General features: G+C 37.3%; 1 protein-coding gene across 1 annotated transcript in view; it reads right to left on the bottom strand.

The window, feature by feature from the left end:
* The window catches only part of CNTNAP2 (contactin associated protein like 2), a 432568-nt gene that overhangs the window by 40572 nt on the left and 366839 nt on the right, over positions 1-25157 (bottom strand). Inside the window, exons 12-14 of the mRNA XM_026033686.1 lie at positions 24564-24809; positions 23092-23225; positions 12638-12731 (exon numbers count right to left, since the gene is read on the bottom strand). Coding sequence (XP_025889471.1) covers positions 12638-12731; positions 23092-23225; positions 24564-24809 — 474 coding nt within the window. The remainder of the gene's footprint in view (positions 1-12637; positions 12732-23091; positions 23226-24563; positions 24810-25157) is intronic.

Here is a 25157-nt window from a genome sequence, read left to right as displayed (position 1 = left end):
GTGAGGAGCAACTTCTTTACTGTGAGGGTGACAGAGCAGTGGAACAGGCTGCCCAGGGGGGTTGTGGAGTCTCCTACTCTGGAGGTCTTCAAAACCCGCCTGGATGCCACTCTGTGCCACATGCTGTAGGTGTGCCTGCTTGAGCAGGAAGGTTGGACTAGATGATCTCTAGAGGTCCCTTCCAACCTTAAATAATCTGTGAAAGATTCTGTGAAAGATTCCTTACTGAATTACTTAAATTAACAAAGTAAACCCTTAATAGAAATTTTAAAAAATGAAAACTCCTTAACAAAAACTAATTTCAGGCTAAAATTAATATAGATTTAGTAACAAAAAGTTTATGAGCATAATAGGTACTTTTGAGAAACGATATATCTACTTTAGGAGTGGAACACCTGAGGGAGAATGAAATAATCTACCTATAATCTATAAAAACCATTTGAGAAATAAACCTGAAATTTGTTTAAAAATGCTTTGCAATTCTTTAACTACATGGCTGAGGTGAAAGATTGTTATTTGGAGTAAAAGGCAGGGACCAGGCACATAGTTCCTTTCCTCTCGTTCTCTTCTCTAAAATCTTCTCAGAAAGCTAAATCAGCTAAAATCAGCTAAACAGCTAAATCAGCTAAACAGCTAAATCTTCTCAGAAAATCTTATTAAAAAAGTTTTGTTCAAGAACCAGAGCTATTCTTTAAAATATATGGTAGGCAATATGTTCACTGTAGGAGTCACTCAAAAAAATATATATATATATAATAATACTTTTCATGACCTAAAGTACTTCACATGTTTTCTAGGTCTGACAGATTACAGACCCTACAGTTTTATTGGTGTTCTGTTTGTTCGTATTGAAATAAGAGAGTAAAAATTCATATTTCATTCGTAATTCATTCGAATTTCATTGCTGAATAGAGAAAGAAAGTGTTCAACTGTTACAGCAGTTTTACTAAGAGGTAAAAAATATTAGAGTTTTCTGTAAGGCTAATTAAAATCACTTGAGAAGCTGCATTTGACATTCATACTTCTCCATTTCTCCCACAGCTTTTGCAATGCCTCCCTCTGTTTGAGACTTGAGTCTGGTCTAGCCAACTGACACACTTTTGGGGCTTCTAGTTGGCACCACATTCCTTCCCACAAGCTCTGTTTACTCTTCTCATAACTAAGAGCTCAGTCATCAGAGAGCTAATTAGTCTTTGTACATCCTTTATAATCTCTGATCCTCATGCTGCAATGCCAAGAAGCTTAATTGGGCTTCTATCTCATTAAATGTATCGTTTAGTCCATCTTTAAATTACAGGGAAACATGAGATATTACTTATGCAAAACGTAAAAGAAGCCTCTAATTCCTGGTACAAACAATACATGCACAGTAAACTAGTCTTATCTTAAGTTTGTCACATTGTTGAATGTTTTGCAAAAAATCCATTGAGAATTTAGAACCAAAAGAACAACTAAAGGTTGCCATTTGCCAAAGGATGTTGTGAATTATACTAATTTTATGCTACATGAATACTGAGTGAATAAGGCATTTATTTGCAAGATGGTGAATGGAAATCACAACGTGTTTGGCTGAAGGAGAGCTAAGAGCTAAGGTTCAACAGTTTCACAGAATAGTTAAGGTTGGAAAGGACCTCTAGAGATCATCTAGTTCAACCCCCCTGCTCCAGCAGGGACACTCAGAGCACGGGGCTCAGGGTGGCATCCAGGTGAGTTTGGAAGATCTCCAGAGAAGGAGATTCCACAATCTGCCTGGGCAGCGTGTGCCAGGGCTCTGTCACCCTCACAGGGAAGAAGTTCGTCCTCATGTGGAGATGGAACTCTTAAGATGTTTTATAATATCAGTATTTCTACAGTGTTTCATCATGCACAGCTCAAGACTTCCTTTGTATGAAATTCTGGAAGACAAAGATGTTTTTTTTTCTAGATGGATTATTTTTAATTATGCTATTTTTCTGACCCTTGATAGTGAATCTGTTTCCACTGTTAAACGTTGAAAATCTGTATAACTTACAGATAACATTTCATGCAGTTTGGATTCTCCATTTGGGAAGAAGGATCAAAAGACCACTGTGTTGATCAGTACACTGTTTCATGTAACCATGAAGCTGCTGGCAAGCTCTCCAAACACTGCAAAGAGGACTAGAGATATACTGTACACTCCCTGAGGAAAGCAAAAGTAGGAAGGCCTAATGAAAAGAGTAACAATATGTTGCCTTGCTATCAGACTGATGAAGCTAAATATGTTCCCTTTTAATGGGAGGTTGGCTATAACTATACTCAACTGCTTCATCTATCAGCAGAGAACAACCCTGATATTTCAGGAGCTGAAAAAGCTTTGAGATTGATTCGTATGTTTATGTAGTCAAAAAGGAGATACTTCTGGTGGTGCATATTTATGGGAAAGGAAATCTAAAATCTACATCTATAAATAAAGGTATTACTTCAATAATATTTTCAGACTAAAAGTTGAAGTGTATCACTTTGAGAGAACCTTTTCTGAGCTTCCAACAAGTAATGCACCCAACACAGAAGTTTTCCACCAGACAGCCCTTTCAGGAGCATCTTTAACTCTACATGCATTTGCAGATGAGTCAGATCATATCTGGATCCTGGTCAAAAAACCCACATTTGTTATAGTCAATCCCCCTCTGCTTCACATTGAAGACTTGCAGAGATACAACCAGTTGTCATCTTTTGCTCCAAAAGTCATTCTATTAATTTCTTATCTCCAAGACAATCTAAATCAGATAAATTCAAATAAATTTTCACTTCCTTATATACATAAAGGCGTACTTCTTAGAACAGACCTCCAGTATTCTTGCTTCAACAGTGGAGTAAGATGCTGCCTTCCCCATCTTGTTGAATTATTACCATAGTTCAACGTGAAATTGTACCTGTCTGAAATTTATGTAAAATATGTTTTACCATGTATGAAGATGCATATTAAAAACATATGTGCTATAAAAATCTAAATAAAGAATATATATCTAGCTTATTATTGTTGACTGACTGAGACATGACAAGCAGGAACAATGGCTTCGGGATGACTGATACCCTGTATTTTCCTCCTAAGAATACCTTATGCCAGGCAAAGAAATAGGGACAACCAATCAGTATGGAGTAGAATCACTACTGTATTATTTCTGAGAAGTTTTAAGCTATTTCTCTTATGTCTGTGATATACTGCTACGCATGTTGTTGATGCATGGACATAGCTGAAGCCATTTAAAATGAAACAGGCAACTTTTTGAATGAGTTCATCCTCAGTGGCAACTGATAGTATTTTAACTGCTCCCTGAAATAAGTGGATGGTTAATAAATTGCTGTACCTGTCAGAAAGAGATTGTGAGTAATGTTTATAGAGCTTGAAAAGTTGTTGGGCAGAAGCACTTAGAAATAAGTCAGACATTTAAGCACTTAGATATCAATCAGATATTTTAAATAACGAGAACATTTCTTTCACAGAAATGCAAAATAATCTACCTTCAATGAACTGGCTTAAAAAGAAAATGTGAAATTATCTTCCCATATTTTTTTCCTTCCCTTTTATTTCCAATAATGAGAATTGAGCAAATAATTTACAATGAATAATTTAGTCCATGAATTTATAGTTTTGTATAAAGTACCTTATCTTCTCCTCACATTTATTCATTTCTTAACCTTGTTTGAGGAATATGGTGACGTTATTTTACTCTGTGTTGATTATCATACACAGCAAGGATAATTTGTCTTGTGCACAGAACAGCAATGCACTGTAGACTTGTGTGTTGAATGTCTCCTCTCTCAGGTCTGGCCATGAGATACAACGCAAAGCCTGGGCTTGGCTGGAACAATGTTGGCTGCTGATCATACATTTGGACTGCTTGACATCTTAGTGGGAGTAACAAGACCTTTAACAGTTCTGATGATAGCTTTGACAGCTGGCTCCCTACCAAAAAGTAGTAAAATTCTTACTTTTTCCCAGCTTGCATGAGGCATTGAGTTTTAGGGAGGACAGTAAAAGGGATCCATTGAACCATAGGAAATCTTGTTCTTGTTCACAACATACAGATTCTCACATCTGTTGTCCTTCTCAGATCCTCCAACAATCTGAACAAGGAATCTTCTGGAGCTTCTGGTGAATGGTGGCCATTGCTGATTAGAAGAGGACAAGTGTATTTTCAAATTATTACCAACAGGACTGAAAATTTAGACAGCTGCTGAGGGAGCAGGTTAACTTCATTCTAGTATTCTTCTAAATAAGGAGGCACATGGGATTATGCTTTTTAATCTGAAAGCTTTTCAGATTAGCCAGCAGTGTGCCCAGGTGGCCAAGAAGGCCAACGGAATCCCGGCTTGTTCCAGGAACGATGTAGCCAGCAGGATGAGGCAAGTGATTATTCCCCTGTACTCAGTGCTGGTGAGGTCGCACATTGAATACTGTGTGTGGTTTTGGGCTCCTCACCACAAGAAGGACATTTAGGTGCTGGAGTGTGTCCAAAGAAGGTAACAAAGCTGGTAAAGGGGCTGGAGCCTTATGAGGAGCGGCTGAGAGATCTGAGGTTGTTCAGTCTGGAGAAGAGGAGGCTCAGGGGAGACCTGATCTCTCTCTACCTGATGGAGACTTTAGTGAGGCAGGGGTTGATCTCTTCTCTGGAATAACTGCCGCAGATAGAGCAAGAGGAAATGGCCTCGAGTTGCCCCAGGGGAGGTTCAGGTTAGACATTAGGAGGAATTTCTACATGGAAAGAGTGGTGATGCCCAGGGAAGTGGTGGAGTCACCGTCCTTGGCAGTGTTCAACAAACGAGTAGATGGGGCACTTGGGACATGGTTTAGCAGGCAGGGCGTTGCAGGGTTTACAGTTTGACTTGATGATCTCAAAGGTCTTTTCCAACCATAATGATTCTATGATTCTGTGATCTTATCAATCTGAAGAGAATTTAATTTTCAATATTTTTTAGGCTGTGTGATATTCTGTTCTGATTTTTCCCTACTGCCTTTCCTAAGTGAAATATGCATCAGATGACTGAGCTATTTTTAGCTGTCAATCAATGATATGCTGAATGAGTTTCAAATTGGATATAATTTGTTTATGAACCCTTCCAAGAAAAGACATGCAGATAAGATGAACCATCAGTAAAAATAATCTGGCCAGAATGCGTATTTAAACATCTGTTTCTGGTCAAAATATAGCTGTGTATTCATGTTACTTTTTAATGTTTTTATTTGGTGTCAAGTGCAGAGTTTGGCCTTGTTTGATAAAATAGCATAAAATCTAAAGACCTGTTCATTGGCCTTGTAAAGACTTTTTTTTTTTTTTTTTTTTGGTCAGTTCTGTCTCCCTATTGCTTAGAGGAAGATATATTTTCATTTTCTTTTTGTCCTCCAAACATATTGGTTGGAAAATTAAAACATGCCCTCACTTTCCCGTTCAAGCCTTTGTATACCTTTGGCTTTCTACACAGTACTTCTTTTTATGATTTACCAGCTGTGAAGGTGCTCTTGGCTCCCTCATTTTTTGCTGTCTCTCCCATTATAGTTTCACAGGGCCAGCAGTGCGTTTTACTGACGCTCCTAGTGATCTTGTCATGATCAGTTCACCTCTTTGACCCTTCGAAGCAGCTGCACTTGAAATAAAATAGCATTAGATATGACACAGTATGGGTGAAATGGATCCTCTCTTCCTGCAGTAAGGACAACTTGTACATTTAATATATGTCAACTTATAAAAATACAGAAGTTAGAAAAAGGTCACTCTAGTGTCCTTTTATTCTGTTACTTTTAAATAGTGTTATCATGTGCTTTTGAATATCAGGTAAGACTTGTGAAAATATTCTGTTCAAAATGGTATAAACTGAATCAAAGGTCTCTATAAGCTCATAATACACTTTTTCAGACCCAGATGATTAGTTCAGAAAGAGCGAATAGTGGGATTATTTTCTTCAAAATTTTGTAGAGCGATTTATGCAAAACGATTTTGGAGAAAGAGTACAAAGGAAGAGAGTGATGTAATTTAGTACCCGTGAGACTGTTCTTGCATGCTACTGCAGCCAAGACAAACGCTAGAGAATATGGGTAAAAAAAAAAGGTAGTGAACTCTTCAAGCAACGATACCTTTCCAAAGATACCAGGCCACCTAAATAACAAGCAATTCTCTGGAGCTGTTGAATGCACAGAAGAAGGGCACTGGAAATCAGTGAGGTGGTTTTACACAGAAGAGCATAATAAGCAAGAAAAAGGGCAGTCATCAGCTGCCAAGTACAGGGTAGGGGCTGAGAGATGAAGAACGACCTGAACAGCGTCACTGAAAAGCTAGTGGAAGAGGACAACTCCAGGTGCTACACTACTGAGATCTTGTTTTCTGAAGAGCCTGCTTGGCCATGCACATAACTACCATGATTACTGGAGTATCCAATTTAGTCCAGCTTGCCTGGAGTCTACATTCTGTCTCTCTGGAGCTGCCAACTGGCCAATGCAGCAAAAGCTGAATTGCCCAATATTCTGGAGAATGAGAAGATGGTGCAGCACAGATCAACTGAATGGTACCAATGAATATTGTTGGCTTCTCCTGTCCAGTTCTCAAACAAGATAAAACTCATTTGGCTACCCTGATTTCTGCCTAAAAAGATTTTTTTTTGGTGGAATGGGCAGCTGAGAGTTCTTATGCTCTCCCCTCTGAGGGGGTGACTGCAGCAGGGAAGTGTTCATTTCTGAATTGGGTTTGCAGGCAGTATCTCCCAGAGAAACATACATGTCAAAAAATTAGATGCCTGACTGAATTAAAAAATGTTCTGCTTTTGCTTTTTTTTTTTTTTTTTTTTTTTGCTTGTTTGTTTTAATAGAAGAGCTGAAGAGTATTTCCAGCTTTATCAGAAAGGGTGCTAACAGTGAGAGATGGACAGACAGATCTGAGATGAGAAAAATGGCTGATATGAAACCCTAGTTGCAAAGCTGTTGTAGAAGTTCTTTCTGGAGGAAAAGAAAACTGTCCAGTTATTTTATTTTTGTACAATAATTCTTGTTTTGAATCATGCAGGGAAAGCCCTGTCCAATATTCTGCTGCTCCTGTAGCAGAAGGGCATACTATATCACAGAATCACAGAATATTCAAGGTTGGAAGGGACCTCTAGAGATCATCTAGTCCAACCTTCCTGCTCAAGCAGGCACACCTACAGCATGTGGCACAGGGTGGCATCCAGGTGGGTTTTGAAGACCTCCACAGAAGGAGACTCCACAACCTCCCTGGGCAGCCTGTGCCACTGCTCTGTCACCCTAACAGTAAAGAAGTTGCTCCTCACCTGGAGATGGAACTTCCTGTGCTCCAGCTTGTGGTCATTACCCCTCGTCCTATCGCTGGCCACCAGTGAAAACAGCCTGTCCCCTTCCTCCCTGCATTCTCCCTTCCTGAACTTATATATATTAATCATATCCCCTCTGAGCCTTCTCTTCTCCAAAGAAAACAGGCCCAGCTCACTCAGCCTCTCTTCATACGAGAGATATTCCATTCCCTTAATCATCCTGGTTGCCCTTCTCTGGACCCTCTCGAGAAGCTCCACGTCCCTCTTATACTGGGGAGCCCAGAACTGCACACAGTAATTTAGTAACAAGGAGGTGCTATTCTGGTCCATCCGCTTCTTAGAAGAATTACCATTGCACCTGCTGCTTGTGAATCTTGAAACCTTGTCTCATATTATTCAATAGCTATTTAGGGAAAGATGATATGCAGGAAAAATCAGCTCCCATTTCTACCCCTTACCTCAGCCAAATGCAAAGAACCATGCCATTTATCTCCTACTTTGCAGCTCTCTCCTACTATCTACCTCTTCTTTTTGAGGAAGCTCCCTCTTAAAAAAAGAATTCCTGCCCCTAGGCTGTTTTCCAGGATCTCTGGATAGTTAGTTGTAGAGCAATGCTGTCTGCTTCTGTGAGAAGGAAGGTAGACATTTAAGATCCTTTTGTATTAGAAATACTTTAATAATACTAGGCTAAGGTAAAGACATAAAGAGTCTACAGAGAATTTTTTTTTTTAAAAAAAACATATTTGTAGAGCTATTTCGTTACTGATGCATACAAAACACCAAAGAAATATTTCACTTTTACGTAAGGAACGAAATGCAGACTAAGACATTGGTTCTCTAGCAGTCTGGATAACTGAAATGGCTGTAGCCCTCCAGAAAGATGTGAAGACAAACATGAGCATTTCATCCCAAACCACTACACTTAGAGGGAAGAGAGAAATGAACTTTTCTGCTCATCTCTGCTGTACAAATGGATCTCAAAGCCAATGAAAATTTGGATTCAGATTTCAACTGTGCCATATAACACTTTCTGTCATATATTGCAGTTTTTGCTCCTTCTCTTCATAGCTGGCCATCCTGATAGCCAGCTTTTAGCTCTATACCTTGTTTATGGTAACTGCCAAAGCATACGAATGCTGAAATATCATATTAAAGATCTTCCTTGAAACATTACAAAATATCTTCTAAACTGCTTGTAAATATCATATATTTCTCTATTTTTTACTATTATTTTTATTATTGCACATCCATATAAAATGGCATTCACTGCCTCCTTCATTTTTATTCTGCCTCTCAATTCATAATTAGTTTTGCTTGCGTAAGAAGTATATACTGAAAGCCTATTTTTACAGTTTTCCAGAAGACTAAGCATATTTTCTATCGGTGGTTTTGAAATCAGTGCACAATAGCACTTCCTGAAAATTACTTCAGAAAGCAGAAAACACCTCAACTTAAAGTACAAGAAATGCTCCCTGATTACAACTGCAGTTCAATCATTGCTTTTTGTTTGATTTGACCCTCCTGATTTATTGAAAATATTATGAATGATTCTGAGGCATGGAGACATCTCCCCACCATTTTATTAATCAGCCATATTGTTGTCACACCTACAGCAGGAATTGGTGTCAGGTTGTAGTAGGTGTTGTGCAAGTGATGATGTCTGATTGGCAGCAGATTAGCTATTGCAGCAAGCACAGCTGCAGCAGAATCTGCTCTTCCTATGCAAATAACTGTAATAAAAATGGAAATAAGACAGGCAGAAGACCAGTTCTGAAGTAGAATTGTTCCAAAGTGCTCTTCAAAAATCCATCTGTCTTCAAAAATAAGGCCCTGCATTCATTTTTTGATGAAAATGAGACTTGCATAGTATGGGAATAATAGAAACTGAATATAACTGATGAGAGACTAGCAGTGAAATATGAGGCTGCTCCCATATTGTCTATTTAAAGAATGTAATTGTAGGTGGGGGAAAATTGTAACTTGATATATGTATCCAGATTTTCAGCTTGTGCAAATCCCTCAGGTCCACGGAAATATGTCTAGCCAGTATGATGTGACAATTAGGAGCTTTAAAAATACTGAATTCTGCATCTACTTTGCCCTTCAAACTGCTGAACTCATGTAAGAAGGTTAACCTTGCTCTTCTCTCAGTCAACATTCCCCAGTGAGTTACACAGTAAAGCTGATTGATGTGATGGACGTTCATGAAACAATTTTACACCAGTAAATCAATGTCTCTTGTGTCTCTATAAATAATTTTCCTTTGTTTCATTTTGTTTCCTTAGAGTCAATTATGCTTTTACATAACCAAAGGTATTTTGCAAAGACATAAACAAAAGAGAGGAAACAAAAGCAGCCTATTTCCTACTAGTCTAAACTAATCACATGCAGTTTAAAAAAAAGTAATCGGGCTGAAAAATAATAGCTTGTACAGTATATAATAAATGCATAGTGCAGTTTATGATGATGGATGCCACATGGCATCATAAGAAGCAGGGAAGTGGTTGTCTGAAGCTTAAAATCACCAAGTAGTAAACAGAAGTAAACAGAAGTAAAATCCACAAATCATTCCCTTGGGATATTCTAAGAATTTGGCTATTCCAACCGATAAGCTAGTAGAGGAACTGAAAATGGGATTCAGATTGCTGTGACTTCTTTATGCCTTCTGTTAACAATCTTTAAGTATACCATATGTATTTGTGGGATAGCTATTATCCCAGAATCAGGATTAATTTCCATTTATTTTTCATTCAGATTCAAACTCCAGTTTAAGAATTTGCTTTCAATCCATGTTTTCAGCTTGCCATTTTTATAAAGAGTGAGAAGAACTAGAAACTCCCAGGTGTTTAAAACTTTCCTTGTTACATAATAAAAATCAGCTTTGATTCAGTGATCTTTTACTTTTCCTTTCTTGTTTTTACACTTCTTCATTCCGTAAAAGTCCAGTGAATCCTATAATCCTTGACTGTTGCTGGCAGAATAATTAAGCTTCATTTCTCATTTAGCAGGATCAATTGAGACAGTCAGAGTATACATAAAAACTATTTTCAAACAGACCTGCAACTTTTGCAAATAAGTCAAATATGAGGTATTGTGGGTTTAGATTTGTAGGAACTGAGCTAAACTCATTTCATTTGGATCAAAACACTTGACAGATGGTTATCATGCCTTGCAGTCACTGTCAATATTTTAACAAGTAACATAGATAGGAAAGGAGGCATCACGAACCCCCTGAGGTGCCCAGTTCTTGCAGCCCATTTATTCATCAAGAATGCCAAATGAAAACTTCAGAACAGTTAAACACAGCCAAAAAAACAATACTTGGGCAAGGAGTTATGAGGGAGACAAACTGATGGACTTTGCCTATGTAGTGCTTAAAAATTCAGCTCAGAAATAATCAGTCCAAAGTCTAAATCTCCTGTCTATCTTCAGTCTGGGTCCATGATTACCTAACTCTGTTGCTAGATTTACCTGTCACCTCAGCAATTTAAAGGAGTGAGAAATTGTTCTGCTTGAAGAATTCTGTCTACCCAATTCAGTATAAGAGAATATATCATAGTTATTATTACTTGCTTTCTCCTTCATTTTTTTCTTCCTTTTTTATTTTTTTTTTATTTTCACACAGCAGTGTGCAGTGCATGATTTTCTTTTATGTTTTATGAGTTATCCTTTTCCTTATCTTCATCCTTTCAAATATCTTTTCTGCTACAATATTTTCTCTATTTTCTTCCTGTCTCTGTATTATCCCTCTCACATGCCTTGCTCAGCTTCCTCCCAAAGGGCTGCCTAATTGTAAAGACAAGGAAACACTCTAGTTTTATAGGGGAATCAAAAAAAAAAAAAAAAAAAAGTCAAAACAGTCAATTTTATTTAGAAGATGGAAGTGAGGGAGCAATGCTGCCATACCCTGGTATTTCTTTTGAAAACACCTGCAATTTTGCAGAGAATTGTCAATTCAGAGATGACAGAAGCACTTTGGCAATGAGTCTGTTGCATGAGATGAGCACTGTAAGTCCCTTCAGCAAGCAGTAGCTTTTTAGCTGCGTATTTTTGCTAACAAATAGAGGACAGGAAAGAGTCAAGCATCATTCCTTGCCTGCAGAGATTCCGGTTACTTAATGCTCTGCCCCAAGTCCTTCATCTGCTCGCTTTGAATTTAATGATGAGTCTGGCCAGCAGTTTGACTAAGAATAAGAATCAGTACTAGTCTATAATTCAGGGCAGTGAGCTGAAAACACATCCCATTTCCAGAGTTGCCAAAACAAGATTTCACATTCTTTTGTGCCATCTACTGACCTGGCTTTGAGAACACCAGAATTCAAGTCTTGACTGCTAACCAACCATTTTAGAGGCTTTAGATTTCCTGTTTTGCAGAGGAAACAAGCTAAATTTCAGAAACAGAGCAAATGGAAAATGATACCTTTGGAAAACCACATTAGCAATTCTACTTCAAAAATGAGTGCTTGCAGTTCACAAGTTACTACTTCATAACACTGAACAAAGAGAAGCTTATAGTTTTCTGAATTTAATGCTTCACTATAGTTTAAACAGTCATGTCCTTGTAGAAAGCATCTCTCAAAGAGGGAAAAAACACTTATTATAAGGTGTAAATGTCAGGAGAATAATTGCTTCCTGAAGTGAATAACCTTGGAAGTTTGTTCAAGATGCCAGGACTGCAGAAATTAAGCAATGGAAAATAGGATGGCCTAAAAGCAAGTCCAAGACAATTTAAGATGTGTCTGCTTTGCCTTTTGATGTCAGCTGGGGAGGTGGCCAAGAAGTTGCCACACTGGAAAGTATAATGAAGATGTCCTTAAAAGGGATAGAAAATGTATGGAGCACGAGGGTATCATCAGGTGCTATAGACCTCCAAAGGGCCTAGCTGGTGGGCGTCACTGTGAGAGTGCCACAGTGATGAGAAATAGCCATGCCACAAGAGCATGCAAGGGGATAAGATATAAAGCATGCAATAACTTCACAGTAAATGATACTATTCAAAATAAATTCAGTATCTTCTCAGAGAAACAGTGGTCTCACTGATCTCATATTTTCAACACCTGACACCTAGAAGATGATGAAACTGCACAGATAATATGTCGCCAATCATTCTACCTCATATCTGGATTTCTCTATAGATTAGCCAGATTATCACCTATCTATGTGTATCTCAGACTATATGTCCACATGAACATCTCTTTTTTTAAGGTATAACTCCAATATCACCACCTTCTAAACAAGAATGAGATGTCCAGCAAGTATCCTCCAACAAACATTACACAAAACAAAATCACAGTTGCTTATGGTTTTGTATTCTCTACAAATACCTAATAAAATAAAAAAGTATAAAACATAATCTTACCTATAACTTTTCCTAGGAAGAGTGCCTTTGGGGAATTGAACTGGGTGTCAGATGTTGACGGTAGGCTGTAACTTGCTGGAGGATAGTGATCAAGCTGGGGAAAGAGAAAAATAAGATAAGTATTTTAAACTGATATGCCCTCTTATAGTGTTGCTGAATCACATCTATAATTAAAAAAAAACCCTACAATTACTCAAGAAGGGTGCTTCTCTCTTGATTACACTTCCCTGCAACACCCCAACATGAGAAGTGCCTATACCTAACAGACAGAGAGCAAATGATCACTGCAGATGCCAAAAGGGCTTTAGCAGGTAGGTAAGTTCAGATGTGATTTTCAACTGATCATAACTAACTGGCACACTGATGAACTAGAAATTAGCCCTCAGTGTTCCTCTGAATGACAACTGTTAATATCTCAATTTTCAACCATGGACTTGAGTAATACATATGGAAAAACGTAGCAAATTTGGAAACAAGTTTGAATTTGTTCAGTTTCTCATAATCTCAGAAATAACTGAAGTGTTTTCCTTAAACTTTAAATGAAGAGCAGAAATACATGTGAACTGAGATTATAGTTATATAATTTCAAATTGAAAGAATTTTTTTAAAGGTTGCAATCAAGTGAATACAAGGAGATAAAATACAAAAAGGTTACCAGTCTTAATCACAGCAGGTCCTGCTAAGCACAAATTATATTTAATCACTCGCTACTGTTTTCCCTAGTAGAAGGGAATCAGCACCTTAGCATGCAACATGGCATGCATCAAAGCTGTTGTTAATAAAAGCTACAGACATACAAAATGACAAAAAGACTTCCTTCTTTTTTCAGACTGCAAACACAGTAATGGCTCAGATCTCAGAACTGTCATGACATTTGTCATTATGTTTATTAAACGAAGGTATAAATTCGGAGAGGTATGGGAGAAAAAGACTGGGGACTAGTCTGATGCACCAAATCCTGATTCTGTAGCCTCTCATACCCCAAGATTCTATCCTCATATAACTTAACTGCCTAAAAGGGAATTATTTCTCAGCCATTCTGATTGCATAGGATTCCTTTGCTTGGTTCTCCTTTGACATACAAGGATGATGTATGCCAGGTTCTTCTTATCATATACATAAAATATGCTAAAGTAAACTAAATTATCTATCAATGTATTGTGGCAATGTTCTAGAGTCCTAATCATGGTCCAGGTGTCCATTATCAGAGAGAGTTTAGGAGATGCAGTAAAAAGGTCATCCTTGCCTAATGCAAAGGATGTCCCTACTAGAAAATTCTAATTTTGTCTGTAAGATATAACCAGAAATATAAGATATAAGAAATGTAAGATATAACCAGAAACTTTAAACTGATCCGTCTTAAACTGTGGGCATTTGAATTCATGGCCTGGTCACTGAAAGATGGTAAACATTTCTGACTACAGACGGAACTAACACCTGTGCCATCAGCAGCGCTGGAATCTCTTGGAGCAGTGGGGAAGCTCTGCTTGCTATCCACAGCCAAACCGTATGAGCAATGCCCTTCTCCGATGCTGGGACTTGAAACAGTTCACCATGAAAGAAAAGCGAGTGAATAGTGAGATGTCTGCCCTCCTGTTTTCATTGCTCCTCTTTGTTCTAAACTGACATTATCTCATAAAAGAAGCACATTTTCCAGAGGAGCTAAATCTAGGATTTTTTTTTAGGTCAGTGAGGTGAAGGACCACACATTGAGTTATTCCCAACATTGTATTTTACTGCCATCCAGTGGGTGCTCAAGTGTAAGCAGCTAGACCTGAAACAGCCTGCAAGCTTCATATGAAATACTAAACTACATCAGACTTATATAAGACTCCTAATAAAAACGGAATTACGAGTATCAAATGACATTTGAAAAGAAGATATTGCATTATTTAACAAAAATAAAATAGAATCTTTGCATATGTGCAGTTTGATGTCATCATTTGTGTTAAATTGCAGTTTCAAGATTTTTCATTACAGGTACTTTTTGCTAAAAATGCATTCATTTCATGTGAGCCGAAGGGAAAGCCCCAGTGTGGCTCTGAGCACCACACTGACGGATGCCCCAGGGAACGTGTGGCTTCAGTTCGCAAGTCACGTCAAGCCAACCAGACTGCCTTGAGCTGAAGTTGCTGGGACTTTAAGCAGAAGCTCAGTAAAATGCAATTCCTTTTGAATTACTGTTCATCTTGATGATACAGCAAATCTTAACTGAGATCAACAGATATATCAGCATGAAGGCAGATATAATGTCCACAACACCTTTTTACTTCTAGGAAAACAAACCAACACATAAGACCAATTATATGACAACTTTGTTTCTTGGTAAAGTTAAGTTTATCCAGGGTTTTCTTATGTGTATATATACATATTTAAAGGACGTTTATAAACAAATATATATATATATATTTGCAAATACTGAGTGTGTGTATATACATCTTTATCTGTATCACTGTCAATCCAGCCTGCATTTGTGCAATAAACATTTTTATGCTGAAGACTTTTTATGAAGAAGATTTTCAAAATCTTACTTTACAGTAATGCTGTACTGTATTGGAAGTCAATAGAGCTTTGCTACTGACTTCAGTAATAGCAGGATCAAGAACTGAACATGAGCTCATCATGACCAATGTAACATTCCTATTCTACATTATTATAATGATTAATTACTTGTATTAAAAGTATATATTAAAAAAAAAAAAAAACTAAGAAATTCCATATTTTTAAAACAATAGAAAAGGAGATGACCCAGGGGAGAAGTCCCTAACTGCTTGGGGTGATCACAGCCCAAGTCACCCTGGCTCAGTTCCCTCCTTGCTGTGGCACTGGTGCTTCACTGAGCTTTTGTAAAGTCAGTTTTCTGCCAGGTTTAGGTCCTTGACCCAGCTTACCATGGAGTAGACTGGGGCCAGTGCGAGGGCAAGACACAGCATGTAAATGAGGACTGAAATTTGGACTGGCTTAGACTGCCGTGGACCTGCAGCCTCACTTTACCCATCTGGACCACATATACATCACGGGCATAACATAAAGCTAACTGAAGGTTTCAATTGTGCATTTAACTCTTCAGATGAAATTTCTGTAGTGCTATAGTTAATATAATTTGGGAACAACTCCAAAGCTGTTTTGCCAGATTAACATGCTGATTCATCTACTACAGTTTTTATAAAAATCAACTGCAGTCTTTTGTATTTTTTTTTCCCACTCAGGGATTTAAATTAGAAACATGATCAGCACAGGATACTTTGCAGAAAAAAAAATATGTTTTTTTTCACAATAAAAGCATGTCTCTTATCTGATACAAATTCTGTATTTTCCTAAAAGCCACTGTTGCTCTAATAAAAAATATAATGGGAAAATTTGGTCCAATATAAAGAAAATATGAAAACTTGGGTAAAATTTAAATGGAAACTTAGATACATATCTCAAAATGTAACAGAGGCATTGATAAGGAAAAGGACGCTATTTTGTACGGCTGCCTTCAATTTAAACAGTTCTCTGATATTTCTTTCTGATATCTGTGGACTTTTTATTGCTCTTTTTAATAGATGAATTACATCAAATGTTAACAGATGCAATAGCACCTTATAAAATGCCAAGTTATTAAAATGAAATATATCTACTCCATGTGCCTAAAGATGACTTTCACAGGACATTAATTTGCCCAATATGTGCTACCATATAATGAAAAGTACCTGTTTCATGCTAAGTTTTGACTGTTTCTTCAGGCATAGTCTTAGATGGAAAATACTTAATGTTTCATTTGTTTTCTTTGTTTCTATTATTTTAGTAAACTGGGATGCAGGGTGAAGAAGGAATTTACTGGTAGAGAAGGAATTTACCAGACTTACTGGTCTCATCATGCTATGTTGCTTAGATATAGCCAAAGCTTGGGACACGAAGACAAAAAAAATCCTTTGAATCCAGCAATATTGACTTTACTGAAAAAAAAGTGCAAGAAAAAGGGTGGATCTGCTGGAGAACTCTTCTCTTCCTGCACGGTTTTACTGACTGAAAATAGACAAAAATATTCTTCCAAAAGGCTTCAAGCTTTGAAACTCTCTTAGCTCAAGCACAGAGAGGCAAAAGCTCCTGCAATGATAGATACACCTCTGTGTCTGCCGCTAAGCAGCAGATACAAGGAAGGGAGCAACTTGAGATCTTGCAACCATGAAACCAGAGGGCGAGATGCTGCCCACAGACGTACACGAGGAGCTCGACTGATTGCATTTCCCCCACTGGTTTCAGTGGGAGTTGCATATTTGCCAATTAGAGGAAAATACATCTCCAGAGTCCCAATCTTTATGATAATGATGTTTTACTCTCTCGTTTACTGATGAGTGAAAAGGATTCTTGTTCATGAAAAATCTTTCATCTGACTTTCAACAGGGAAATGTGCTCATTCATCATGGCAGATGCACTCATGGCAACTCCAGCTCCAAGAAGGAGATGTAGAAATGGCTCATTTACGAGCTTCCTGCCTACTTATATTGCTGTCTTTCCCTGAAAGATTGTAAGTTCTGCTGTAAAATAAAAAAAGTTGAATAAGTTCAATGATGGATAAAATCAAGGAAACTGCTAGTAGCTCATGGATATTCTGTGAGCACAAAAGAACAGGTAAGGAAATTATTAAGTTGTGAATTATTCATTTACTTCTGATTCTGATGCATAGAATTTAAATTCTGCTCTGCTGTTTCTTACAGTTATTTAGAGAATCTTTTAAGAACTGAGCATCCAATCCTCTAAAATTTTGATAACATCATTTTACTTGGAGGAAATTTTGAGTAAACAAAGATCAGGGTCTGTATTTCTTCATATCTAGGAGCTTAGGGTTTTAGGAATGAAATATCATATCTATACAAGCGTTTCTATAGTTTTAAAAATTCTCCTATGAACAGCTTTTTATTATTCTATGTAGTCACTTATTCATGAAAAAAAATGTACATTTGAAACTTGAGCAAAAGACATTTTCTTATGATTTCTCATTCAGAACAAATGCTTAGTAGCTATGCCTAAACTGAGCACTAATGCATTAAACATGCAGATGTAATGTATGTTCAGTCCTAGAAAATGGTCTGAGTTTGCCTTTCTATTGCATTTTGAGAAATACATTGTCATTGCAGAATGGCAATACATTGCAGAAATAAAGTATCTCCAGGGATTTTAAATAATTCATTTCAGCAGGAAGGCCTCTGCTATTAATGGATTTTTCCATTTTTCTTTCTTTAAAGTAAAAACTGCCTGGATATTTATTAAATATCCATTTAGTGTAATAGAAATAACTTGCTAGAATAAAAAAATGGTTTGTTTGGATGGAAAAACTTCCGGTTACATTGGTATTAACTATAGCTTATGTGTTTTTACCCATGGTTAATGTCCTGAGTATTTAAAACAGGAAAGGCAAAAAGATATTTTAATTACTATCTCTGTGAAAGCATGGAAGGCAATGACATCAAACACCAAACAATTTTTTTTCATCTATCTTGCATGAATATAAAGATCCTGAAGTTAGATGCTGAAGTCTGCAGAATTAAAACTGTAAATTAGGTGCACACTCTTAACAGGAAAGATACTGACTTACTGGGAGAGATGGCCAAAGAATATGCAAAATTTTCTATCATTTGAAATCTTTAAAGCCAGATAGAATGCCTTTCTACAGAATATGTTATACTGTTATCATTACTTTTTGGGTTAGTTGCAGAAAATCATTTGGTGAAATTTTATGGCCTTGGTTAAGCAAAAGATCAAACAGAGTGATCATATTCAGTTCAGGCTTAAAAATATATGAAACAGGAGAATAGGTGTAATTTTATAGCAAAGTAATCATAGTAGTTGAAGCAGTAGCCTCACTGAATTCTATGAGAAAGTTGCCATTCCCTGTAATGAAAAAAAAGATTCAACCTACAATTACAAAAATCTTTGATATATTCATTGCATTTAAGCTTAGGGCTATACGCAGATTGCTTTGCTCCACTTCACTTATTTTATTTTATTGCTGTTACGTTTAACTTATTATTTTGTATTTCAGTTTAGTTTTGAATTAACTTTGTATGAAATATTATTTAAGCATCCAAGCATTTGCAAATGTTATTTCTATAGTGGAGAGTTCAAAATGGCAATAAAAAATGCACTTGCAAAAAAATCTGTTTCTTCTACATGTTAGCTGGATCAAGGGCAAATCTTTCAAGGATTATCATTTTTAACAGGAGCTAGATATTTCCACTGCTTGTCTTTGATGGTACTGGGAAAAAAAAAAGGGAGAACTATGCAAATATTTTGTCTGAATTTTACTGAATCTTATGAACAGGTGAAAATTTCCGGAAAGCCTCAAACTCATACTGATTGAGAATGGAGATGATACTGTGACTATGGCCTCCTGAGCATGGGCATGGGCTACTGCTAGTTGTCCTGGGTGGGCTTGGGAAAGTGGAGTCCTGTGGAAGTCACTCTGGTTTAAGCCTTTTCAGGAGGAGATGCCTAGTAGCTCATCTTCAAGTTAAACATCATGCAAACACTTTGTGAACATACAGATCTCGGGTGAGACTGGAACTTGACTATCTGTGTCCCCAAGATGACAGTATACTTTGCTTCCCTGAGAAAAGAGTAGTTTACTGTGAACAAGATAGAGTTTGTAGAAGAACACTATCTTGTAGAGTGGGTTTCGGTTAAGAGATTGCTTGATTTCAGAAGGAATTTTCATAAGGGAGCTGTTTATAAAGGGGTCTCTTCCTTTTATTCTAAGTATCTAGAAAATTTGAAGTAAGAATCTGGGTGAAGTAAGAAGAAAAACATTTTAGTATGAGCAACTGACTTCCAAAACATTCTGATATTACAACTGTGAAATAGATTTGATTGGATTCATCAGCAGACACATTGCCATTGCTTTGAAATTGCTTTCATTTAAGCTTTATGAAATGCTCTGGGTGGTACTTCTGCAGAAACTGCAGAAACTGTTGAGCTGGAGGACACTGGAAGCTGTGATTCAAAATCGATTTCTGGAAATGGCTTTAAACGAAGTATGAATAACTGCAGGTTTGTTGACTTCTTTGTACAAGAACACCTAAGGAAGCTGAGAGGTCCACATCTAAGTGTGCTAGGTGACTTTGTTCTGTTGAAAATTAAAGCACCTCACATTTTTATTTTTCTAAAATGCTGATATGGCTTTTGTGCAATGGAGCAGAAACATAAATAGCAAAGGAAGGTAGAGCAAGGCAGCCTGTGATCCAGACGCCATCCTCATTTTGCTATGGGGACACATACAGAAGCATGAGGAGCGAATTTTATACTAAGCATATAACTGCCACCGCTCTTAAAGGGTAATCTGAATGGTAGCCATTCCTTTTGCTTCAGTGGATTTTAGATCAGAATCTCTTCTAGGGAGACTTTTATCCTTGGCTTTCTTAAAAGAAGATTTTATTGATGTGGGAATAGTTTTAATCAGCCATGAAAACTTGGTAAAGCGTGCTCTGTTTTTTATGATATGGAAAATACCCTGCTGAAGCATTAAACCTTTTAATGAAGTCAAACCAAATAAAACTTGCCCTACATGACCTAAAGCTCAGCTCTTGAAATGTCATTTACTAGGATAATACATTCCCATCTGCCAGGCTGTATTTTTTTTTTATCCACAGGTGAACTAATACAGCCTTGGAGGTGTGCCATGGTTACTAGTATTTGGTATTTCAAAAGAGGTGAGAGAGAGGAATTCTAACTAGCAAATTTTTGCCTGCCCCACTGAAACAACAAAAGATAAGATCCTTGTTTCTGAATTAATGTCATTTTGTATTCCTGGAGCCTAAAGCAACTGTATATCCTTAATCTTATCCTTGAGAAACTGCTGATCTCACACATGGGAGCTTGTTATTTAACGTAGAACTAATTATTGATTTGCCTGCAGTCAATGAATGAAAAAAATCTGAACTACAACACCTTTTTGTCAGTCTTTGTTACTACCTTTGGTTTTAACTATCTTAGCATTTTAGGAATAAAATATATTTCTAATGAAAATTCATGCCAAATATTTGTTCTTGTGCTTATGCTGTTCTATTGTGAATAAATTTGGTATTTTTATGTATTTTTATATTTATTTCAAAGCCTGACTCATGTTGTGAGTGATCGGACAGTAACTCTGACTTTATGCAGGTAGTCAATTGTCTCCTGTCCTACAACATGGGTGAGGTTTCATAGAGTCCCCATAATGAATCTTTTACTGCATTTATATAGAAATGAAACATCTGAGAACCATGCTAAACCTCAGGTTCACACAGTTCATATGGTAGCAATTTATTGCCTGACTGCAGATTTCTCTGGCACTATAGTGTTATTACAGTAAGTTAAAGAGAAAGATAATCGAGGTATGAACTAGCTCTTAGTATCTCAGAAATACTGAGTGCTTTTGAACAGAAGCTTTGATGAGAATTAAATCCTTCTTGTGACATTTTTATGCCACATGGAGATGTGGAAGTGCAAGCAACAGCACCTGGAAAGTAAGCTGTCTTAAAAGCAAGCAAACCAGATGCTCAGCAGGTTGGAGAAAGATTTAGCAGGAAACAAAACCTACACAAATTTTTGTTGCTCAGATCTTCAAGAGGAAACTCATACTTTATGAATTGTCCTCTGATACTGAGGAAAATTGTATTTCTAACATATCTGTATCTTCAAATATCACAAAACGTTTATATTTGAAAGCAAGTCACTCATTTTCAAGTGAACTATCTACAGAACAGATCCATCCCTGTTCCTATCAGCTCTCTTATTTACAAAATAATCATATAAGTTACAAAATCAACTTCCTTATGGAGAATAAAATGCATTTCTTAGAAATCTCTTTTTTTCCCCCCTTAGCACAGCAATAGTAGAACTTAAGGATTTTTCTTACCCATCTACTTTCCCTAACCTTGTATGTACATCAGATAGACCCTTTAGCTTAATAAGCCTCAAATGCATGCTTTCTGTCTACCTAAACTAGTTGTGTTCTCCAAGCAATTTTTACTCTACACGAAAAACACTAACCAAAATGTTTCTGGCTTTTCAAAGCCCTAGATAGGCAGCTTCCCAATACTGGAGGAAAAAAAAAAAAAAAAGAGAGAAAATAAAGTCATTCACTGAGTGTTGGTGAGTTGACACAAGACTCTATTGGTATTTTCCAACTGGGCGAGATACTTGACCTAATTCCTTTGGCAAACCATTTATGCAGTTAACAACTGTCTAAATCAGCCAAATCTGAGTCTATAGGACTCATATGAGAGAAGTAAGTCCAAATTTTTCATACAAGATGCATACATCAAAATACAATAGCCTTCCTGCCAGAAGGCCCGCAAAATGTTTGCATGAATCATCTACCTATATATTTTTCAGAATTTTTGAAAACATTTTCAGATATTTTGAAAACTTCATTCTGAAATCTGAAATTCTCAGTTAGATACTGTGAGCTACAGACAAAGTTTCGTTTTGGGAGGAAAAAACAACTGCTCGGCTTCTATTTTAATCTTGAGATAGATAATACTGTGACAGATACTATCCTTCACCTTTTGGCTTTTTTCCCAAGGACATCTCTGCTTTTTATACCTTGTTTGTTATTGGGTTTTGTTTGCTTCTTGTGACCTATCAAATCCAGATTAATCCATCCAAATCCACCCGTCTCTTTCACCAACACGCTGCTGCCATCTTCGTGTCTGCAGATGTAACAACCAGGGAACAGAAATAGCACTGGAGTGACCACAGAGAGAAACTGTCTATAAACATTGACTGCTTCTTGCAGAGACTCTCTTGATCACGTAAATAGTGTTACATTACTTCAAAGGTTTGTAAACTGAGATAGAGAGATGGAGTTTCTGTCAGTGCTGTACCAAAAAATAAGTAGGCCAGAGCTGTCTACCTTCAGAAGTAGTCTCTCTCTCTTAGACCTCCTGTGATACAAACACTTTAGCATCTGCTCATCTTTGCAGGCTTGAGCAGCAATTCTGATTTCTTCTAATTGCCCTGGACTTCAGGGTAAATTTAAATGTGAAGATATGCTATTTGCAGACTCAAGACCTGCAGCATGGCAGTTAGTTGTCTATACACTGGGGTCTAGGGCCGTTTAAGATACTACGGAGTATCCTGGCTGCTCCTCCAGTAATGGAGGTTGAGCCTAAGTCCCTTGTCATCTACCAGCCCAGATGTCTCTGATGCCCTAAGGCATCTACAACAGCTCACGTGTTAGTCCTGGCTTCCACTTCAGCTCCGGTCACACAAGAATAAGCATTTCAGAACAACATAGCTTGAAAATATAGGGATAGAGAATGGTCTATGCTAATTCCTAGGAATATGATCTGCAAGCAGCACCCCAGCTAGATTCTTGTTTCTCAAATTGCGTTGATCCCTTCAGGGGAAGGAGGTCATCAAAACAGAAGGCACTGCGAACTGCAACAATAATCCAGATGGCACCAGAAAAGCCTTGGGTGTCCGCTTACCTGGAGCACTATGTCCCTTCCGTTCCGCGTGATGTTAACAGTATGGGGCTGCCCGTTCGCCATGTTCCGGTGCTCAACGTCAATGTTATATGGCTCTCTGGTGCCTCCTAGGTTGTATCGAATTTGTAAAGTCCCTAGTGAAAGAAATGTGAAAAGCACCCTTAAGATATGTGCATCTTTTTTTTTTTTTTTTTTTTTNTTTTTTTTTTTTTTTTTTTTTTTTTAACCAGGTATTTTCCCTCTTGATTTTCACATATGGCTGCTATTGTTCTACATTTAAACCTATATTTAAATCAATCAGAGTTGGCCTCTGTGATAGCAGAATTTAGTGAAGAACAGATTTGTCTGAGAAGTTTTGTTTGACAAGTTACACATTTTAACACAATCAGCAGTACTACGTGGTTGAGATTATTACTCTTTCTTCAGTAAAATTCTTCAAAATTAAAAGTGACACAAGGCATGAGGTTTTCTAAACTATTGGTAAGTATACAATAAAGTTGGAATTACAACAAATTAACAGTGACATTACAATCTACACATGAGATTTTCTTTCTCTCAAATTTAATTGTTTTTGACGGGTGACTGTCTGGACTTTTATGGAAATTTGATAATATACAATGAAAATAAAATTGCAGCTTATATTATTAGAGAAGTTTAGTCAGAAGTGGTTAACCAATATTCATGACAGTCCTTCAGGCATTTGTTTTTATAAATAAAGCCATGTCTATTTGCTCAAAGCATCTGTTTTTCATAGCAAAATTTAATGTTGCATTAAAAGCACACTTTTTGAAATGGGAAATGCAGATCCTGTTACTGTTTGAAACCCGAAATACTCTGACTCAAAGAGGCACTCCAAGACCTGGAAAGTTTTAGTTTGGATGTCTGATGTGGAATTTCTTTCATGCACCTCTTTTCTTCCCCATGAAGGGAGAACATTATGTGGCATAAGGAATACTCTCACCAATCTGTCTCATAGAAGATAGTGGGAGTGGAAATTATCTAAATTATGATTTTCATGAGACATTAACTCACTGTTTGGAATTTTGAGGTTTTTAATACTCAGAAAGTGGGACAAAAAACAACCTTCAGCTATCATAACAATTCGAGGATCTTAAAAATAATGCTATCCCATTATTTTGACCATCTCATTAGTTAGGCAGAGTTTTCGAAGAGCTAGACACCTAACATCTCTCACAATACCTGTGACATTGTCACAAGACCTATAATTTTGAAGTATTTATTCAGATGCCTATATGTACATACCTACTTGTTCTCTCCATCCTTCTGTGGATCTGCTTGCTATACCAGAGTTTCTGTTTTGTCAACTGCACTGAACTGAACAGTTCAAAAAACCTAGTGAAACAGAATGTATATTGCTTTCACATCACTAGGGTGAAGAGAAAGTCCAGAGCTTTACTGAAAGTTATTATTTGCAATGCCTTTAACAGAAAAAGTCCAGAGCAGTAGCTTACCAGATGGCTTGACAAGCACTGCCATGTAGTCCTGGGTGTAGGAGCTGATGTACAATAGGACGCAAGGGGACTTGGTGGTGCTGAAGCTGAAGCTGAGCTCTTCCTTATTCAAGCTGAGGTCTGGCACTGTGATCTCATGGTCTGCAGAACTCAACAGTGTCCGGCTAACTACGTCCTTCATGCTGGTCCCTGGGGAGTGGAAGTTGTAACGAAGCCACATTCCTTCTTCGAAAAATGCCCCAACATCTTGAAAATAAGGAGAAAAAAAATAGAAACTGAACTTGTTGACGCTTTCTTCATAAAACTTATTACTACTGGACCTGAACAGTACTAATCTGTATGTGCTTCTACTGCAACATTTTTCAAGTATTTTGGTAATATTTAGGTCTGGAGCCTCACATTTTTTTTCAGGGAAGATGAAAAGCAATATCTCCATTTTATTGATGGGTAACTGAATCCCTAGAGCAATGGAGGATTTCCCTTTGGGTCCCACAGAAATCCCCCCTTTTGTCTCGTATCAACACAGCAGACCACAACGCTTTCTTTGTTGTTTTCTTATAAAAATTAGAGATAGGATTGGTTGCAACACTAGAA

This window comes from Nothoprocta perdicaria, unplaced genomic scaffold (assembly GCF_003342845.1).
Source record: "Nothoprocta perdicaria isolate Ctin4 unplaced genomic scaffold, notPer1 scaffold_131, whole genome shotgun sequence".
Taxonomy (NCBI): Eukaryota; Metazoa; Chordata; class Aves; order Tinamiformes; family Tinamidae; genus Nothoprocta; species Nothoprocta perdicaria.
Note: the sequence above shows the minus strand (reverse complement) of the source record. Positions and strands in the feature narration are given on the sequence as shown.